A 6,537-nucleotide genomic window follows, 5' to 3' on the forward strand; every position below is an offset into this window, starting at 1 on the left:
CAGTTCATATTTAGAGATGGAAGTAATTTTGAAATTTCATGCTTATTCTTTTATAATCCAGCGTACAGCAAACATGGTTTTGTTCTTGCTCTCATGGGTACTTTTTTCCTTCCTATTAAGTCTTTGCAGTTCGATAAGGAACAAATGGCATCTCTTGCTGAGGCAAATCAGGCATTAAAACAACAAGTAGAACAAATGCAAGAAGAAGCAAAAAAGTAAGTGTTCTTTTAGCAGAGGCAAAAGAACTACAGCATTTGTTGTTCACCCTTTTAGCAGTCACTTTTCCTATTCCCTAGTCTTTCCTTTGTGAACTTTAAATAGTCAGAGAGTCAGTCATATCCATGGCAAAGTGTTGGTTGCATGCTACACAGTAGTTGCAGCTTCTCCTCTGATTCACTTATGCTTTTAACCAACAGTCTCTGCCATACAACATACTTATTGGAGCTAATCCTAATTACCAGTCACTGATTTTTAGCCTTGACTGGCTAGAATGTTGGCATTAATGAGAACCTCTTTTTTTTTCGACTGGTGATCACAGGGTTTTTATAATAGCTGACGTATCCACTAAGGATGTCGGATTAGATTGGATTCTTACTCTAAATTCTGTTATTTTTGGAGAGAGTAGTATATATTCCTTCATATTGGACTTCTAATAATTCTGACAAAGACCTTTTAATTACCATAAGTATTTTCTTAGAATGTTATCAAGAGTCTTCAAGGTATTGTCTTGCAGAGGGCCAGATTGTACCTTACCAACCTGATGGCTTTCTCTGATGAGATGGGTGACTCTGGGACAAAGGGGGAGAAGTGGATGTTGTTTTTTGTTGTGCCATGTGAAAAATTAATCTTTTAGTACTGTTTTCAGGCAGTTTTTGTTTTTACCTGACGTTTTGTTTTTCCTTTCACTCCAGGGCCATTACTGAGCAGAAACAGAAAATGAAGCGTCTAGGGTCAGATCTGACGAGTGCTCAGAAAGAGATGAAAGCAAAACATAAAGCCTACGAGAATGCAGTTGGCATTCTTAGTCGTCGGCTACAGGAATCTCTCGCTGCAAAGGAATCTGCTGAAGCAGAGTTGAGCAAACTAAAAGCACAAATCACTGATGATGGAAACAACCAGATTGCTCAAGTATGCAGATGTCTTAACATTGTTAGTACAAAGATAGAGCTATCTTGTTATTAAATACAAGTCTTGAAATACTATTTCACACTGAAGTGGTGAAAATATTTGGAATATAAAGCTAGATAAGAACGTGGTATCAGTGTTCTGAGCACTGAGAATTTCCTTAACTACATTTGGGCGAGGTGATTTGGCAGGATTTGGTTTGGTTGGTGGTTTTGGGGTTTTTTTGTTAGTGCTTTTGTTGGGTTTGTTTGTTTTTTTTAATGTTACTTGTATCTTTCAGGTTACCAATTGTAATCCAAGCTCAAGAGGATGATCAGTTTTAGTGCTAGATTTCCTGATTAATTTTTCTTGTTGGTTTGGGTTTTTGGTTTGGGGTTTTTTTGTTGGTGTTTTTTTTTTTTTTAAAGGCTCAGAATGTGAAGATTTTCCAAAATTCTAACTCTTACTACTTTTTTCTTATTGACAGTTAAAAGTTCTTCAGGGTAGCCATAACTTACTCATATATGTTGTGCTTGTGATAAGAAAACTAATTTACTGGGAGAAGCTCCAATTCCTTGGACCAATGGAGCAAGATATCAAATACACTAACAGCAGGTTGTAGCTGGATGTACGGGTCGAAAGCTCTGAGCAAGACCTTTACATTAAGCACTAGCACCTCATTTAATATTTGCTAGAGAACTAGGCTTTTTAACAAAAACAAAATTACTCCTGTAGATGAGCGATATACTAATCACGCTTGTGATCCCTTTGTCTTTAGGAAAGGATTCAAGCTCTGGAGACAGAATTGCAAGCTGTTAGCAGCAGTAAGTTGATGCTGGAAAAAGAGTTGCAAGAAGTTATTTCACTTACCAGCCAGGAGCTTGAAGAATACAGAGAGAAAGTGCTGGAACTTGAGGATGAGGTGATTGCTTGAATTTGCGTGGTAGATGGGAAAGTGATAGTAAAAAGTGCCTGAGAGGCAGGGAGAAACTTTAGTACCATAATTTTATTCCAGCAGTGCCAGGAAATCGGAATCTTACATAGGAAGCACTATGTCAGTGACACTTGCTAATTTTGCTGCCCTGTGCTGGTTCTTTGTGGTTTCATGAATCATTGTCATATAGGGGGAAGGAAGATGAGAGAGAAAAGTAGTTCCTGTATTGGATGCTAGCTGTGTCTGGTCATGAGACAGTGAGGATGCATGAATCATTACCTTCTGAAACTATTTGGAGTCATGGATGCTCAGTGATTCTGAGGGCAGGGCGGTGGTGTTCAGTTGTAGAGTTGCACAAAAAAAGATATGTATCAACTACTCTTGATCTGCACCTGAACAGTACTCCTGGATTCTGCTTTCTAGCAAGCATTTTAGCCAAAAGGAAAAAATACCTAGCTGAATTTATTTTGAAGTGTTCATTTAAAAAAGAAATCCCACTCTGGGAAAGCAAGACGTTTAATGAGTTTAGCTCACAACTTTTTTGTGGTAGTAATCTGGAGTTGTTTGGTGGTGTTTGTTTGATTTGTTTTTTTCTTTGGCTACAGCTTCAGGAATCTAGAGGCTTCAGGAGGAAGATAAAACGTTTAGAAGAAATTAATAAGAAGTTGGCCCTTGAACTGGAGCATGAACGTGGAAAACTTGCAGGTCTTAGTCAGTCCAACGCTGCTTTGCGGGAGCACAACAATATCCTCGAAACAGCATTAGCAAAAAGAGAGGCAGACTTGGTACAACTGAATCTACAGGTATTTGACCTCTTGATATAATATCTTCAGAAAGGAATTAGCTCATGTTTCTGATAACAGGATGTAGACACCTTCACTCATATGAAACAAAGTTGGTATATTTTCTCCAGATCTGGGTCTCCTGTGTGTTGCTTAACAGCAGTAATATAGGGGGCTAAACAAGAGATCAGAAATAAGACTTTGCACTAAACAGAGCTGTATCTTTTGGAAAAAAAAAAAATCACACTAAAATACTGGCAATAATGAAAGTGTGGCTCACTTAAGTTAGTTGGAACATACGAACTGTTACATACGGATTCATTGAGATGAATGATTGGGAAAGTTCTAGTAATATATTCGTGGGGTATAAGCAAATGGGAATATAGGCAATGAGCTACTTTTTAACCATCGCTACTTTTAAGGTTGAAGGGTACCATGAGGGAAGAGTTATCAGTGAACAGCAGAGAGAAGCCTTGCAATCCCTGCATTGGCTTGTGTTTCTATTTCCTCTGCTGGCATTTCTGGCCTTCCAGTGAGCCCGCACAAAATATGCGTTTGTTTTTGTGGTGTAATACAGGTTCAGGCAGTCCTAAAGCGGAAAGAGGAAGAGGATCAGCAAATGCAACAACTTATTCAAGCTTTACAGGCTTCCTTAGAGAAAGAAAAGTCAAAAGTTAAAGACCTTAAGAAGCAGGTAATGGCTCATCTTTTGTTTTATTTACTTAAAAGGTGATTTAAATGTGAAGTTAAGTATTTGAAAAGTAGCTTGAAACAAAATCTAGGCTTTATAACATACTGCTTCCTGCAGGGTCTCTGTCATGATGGCCAGTGGCTGAAAGATCAGTTGATGTCTTTTCTGTTGTGCCCTGTGTTAAGCATACTCATTGACTACCGGGAAAGTTCCATTATGACTTGTAATGCATGGGACACTTCCTGAAGTGATGGTACTTCATCCAAAATTCACAGCGAAGAAGCAGCCTGGCAAACATGCTTCTTCCATTATATATTGTTATTAACAGCCATTAGCATTAATAAAGATAACAGCACTAGTAATAGTTTTTTTAGACAAAAAGAGAAGTGTTAACAGCTGCACAACTTCCTTCTTGATTTGTTTTGTACCCTTTTAGTCTAGCTCCCTTTATGATTCACCTACAGTGATAAAACAAAGAAAAATTGCATCTTTTTTTTTTCTTGTAGGAAGCAGCAGCCAAAGCAGATGCAGCACATAACCGCCGTCATTACAGAGCTGCTGTGCTTGAGCTCAGTGAAATCAAGAAAGAGCTACATGCCAAAGAACTGCTTGTCCAAGCCCTTCAGGTTGAAGTGGACAAACTGCAGTAAGTAAATGTCCAAGTTCTTAGAGAATAGTAAATAAATCCTCTGAAAAAGCCATACATTAGTGAATTTTTGGTTTTGCCACTCTGGAGTGGATTATGTTGAAATGTACCCCAGCTGAGCCTGATCAAAGATGCATGTTTGGAGTCTAGGCGAATACTTGCATTTTTCCATCTCTTCATAATTGTTAGACCTGAAGTGCGCTTTATTTAGGCTTCACCATCTGCTTTTTTTACAGTTTCAACACAGATTTCTACTATTTCATGTTACTAGTTAAGGATTAATGCTTCATATACATCCTATTATTCTTCTCTCTTTCACATCCCTGAGGAACTACATAGAGGATGAATTTGACTGTTGAATATGTTCCACAATATATTAAAATTCAATTTGTTTTCTTGTATAGAAGATAATTTCTTACAATCTAAGAAAATATCAGACCTACATGAGAATGAATATAAGGTTAACCCTATTCCTCCTAAAACAAAAGCAAAATTGCTGACAGGTTTTTTGGGTTTTGTTTTGGGTTTTTTTTTTACCGCATAATCTATTGTTTGTAACTGGACTATTACCAGTGCTCAAGGACTTTTTTTTTTTTTTCCCAATATTTAATGATATATTCATGCATCTGTCTTGTATAAAATCTTTTTGTGATTTAACTCTTGCTGTGAATGTGTTGGCAAAGCCTTCGGTCGAAGCTATAATTAACCAGGTTCCATGCACTGTCATGTCATTTATGGTTACATAGCTAACTCGGTGAACTACTTGTTTTAAAGGATAGATTGAATAACTGCTGTGTCTGTTAATCCTGCTGTGCAGGGTAGAGGATGAAAAACATTCCCAGGAGGTATCACAGTTTCAGCAAGAGCTTGCAGAAGCTAGGTCTCAGCTCCAACTTCTGCAGAAAAAGCTGGATGACAAGCTTAGTGAACAGCCTGTAGTAAGCCAAGAGGTAAAAACTGCACATTTACTGTGTTTATCCTTATTTATGATGCATTGTATGACTTCATTTGTCTTTTAATTCAGCACTTTTAATGAAGTTTTTCTAGGTTTTCTTAGAACCAGGAAGGGTTCCTGAGACATAATAATATATTTCAGATTTTGTGGTTGATTGCACCTATAAATAATTCTAAAGATACTTCCCCGCCCCCCCATAGGTGGAAGACCTCAAGTGGGAAGTAGAACGAAAAGAAAGAGAAATTGAAACACTTAAGCAGCAGTTGGATATGAGTGAACAGCGCAGCCACAAGGAGTTAGAAGGGATACAAGTTGTTTTGCAGGTATTTAATCTAGCCGGTGGAGATTCTGATAGATAACTGGTATTGCTGTAGGGGGATAATTAAAACAGTATTTTGATTGTTTAAAAGCATACTTATACTGATACTTTTCTGATACTTACTTTATAAATCTTTATGAATAAAGATTTATTCACTGTATGTTTGCAGTGTCTTTACTTTTCTCAGTTTTACTTTGACTGTGCTGTTACCTTCTTATTTCCTTGACCTTACGCCATTAAAATAGGCTACTGACTTTTTCTAATCTAATTTCTGGTTTTCTGCCAGGGCAAATTGGTTTCAAATAGCAGTGTTATGTGTTGTTTCTTTTTTTAGTTTCTCCTGGAAACTAAAAAAAAATGATAAAAACATTACTTGGATGGAATTTTTATACTGTTTCCCTGTATCACGTTGATTCTCTACTCTTCCCATTTAGAATATCAAGACCGAGTTGGAAATGGTGAGGGAAGACCTGTCAGTGACTCAGAAGGATAAGTTTATGCTGCAGGCTAAAGTGACTGAACTGAAGAACAGCATGAAGTCGCTGCTGCAGCAGAACCAGCAACTGAAGTTGGACCTGAAGCATGGCAAGATGAAGAAGGTATTTAAATAGGAAGAATAGATGTTGTAGGGTACCAGAAAATACTCCGCTAATGCTCTTAAATTAAAGTACTGGAAAATACTCCACTGCAGGAAACCTGGTGAGAATTCTGAACTGAAATGCCTGCCTGTGATACAAACTTAACTGATATTCTGATATTTAAATGATAAATACAAGAAGACTTGCAGGCAAAAGTAACTACTGATCTTGACTTCCCACGTTTTACTTCAGAGATCTTTGTGTTTAGCTATTATCATACTTTTACATTTTGATTTATAATGATAAAGCAAAAAGGTAGCACTTAAATAATGAATCATGGGCAAATATGGAGTTAATACCTTCTTATAGTTAATACCTTCTTAATGTTCATGTGGCTATCATCTCCATACTGTCTAGTTTTTCATCATTCCACAATTTCAAAAGGTAACTATTAGTGGTTTCTTTGAGTTTTCTGATTTGCTACTAGTACACAGAAAATGCGGTAATAGTAGATCTTCTGCTCTTTCC

General features: G+C 37.2%; 1 protein-coding gene across 2 annotated transcripts in view; it reads left to right on the plus strand.

Moving 5' to 3' along the window:
* The window catches only part of GOLGA3 (golgin A3), a 29,324-nt gene that overhangs the window by 16,813 nt on the left and 5,974 nt on the right, over positions 1-6,537 (plus strand). For both annotated transcript variants that reach the window (XM_009318425.1, XM_009318433.1), the window contains exons 13-21: positions 121-215; positions 912-1,128; positions 1,883-2,026; positions 2,644-2,841; positions 3,398-3,514; positions 4,018-4,157; positions 4,975-5,107; positions 5,313-5,435; positions 5,866-6,030. In XM_009318425.1, the coding sequence (XP_009316700.1) occupies positions 121-215; positions 912-1,128; positions 1,883-2,026; positions 2,644-2,841; positions 3,398-3,514; positions 4,018-4,157; positions 4,975-5,107; positions 5,313-5,435; positions 5,866-6,030 (1,332 nt within the window). The remainder of the gene's footprint in view (positions 1-120; positions 216-911; positions 1,129-1,882; positions 2,027-2,643; positions 2,842-3,397; positions 3,515-4,017; positions 4,158-4,974; positions 5,108-5,312; positions 5,436-5,865; positions 6,031-6,537) is intronic.

The sequence above is a fragment of the Pygoscelis adeliae genome, unplaced genomic scaffold, assembly GCF_000699105.1.
Source record: "Pygoscelis adeliae isolate BGI_AS28 unplaced genomic scaffold, ASM69910v1 Scaffold410, whole genome shotgun sequence".
NCBI lineage: Eukaryota > Metazoa > Chordata > Aves > Sphenisciformes > Spheniscidae > Pygoscelis > Pygoscelis adeliae.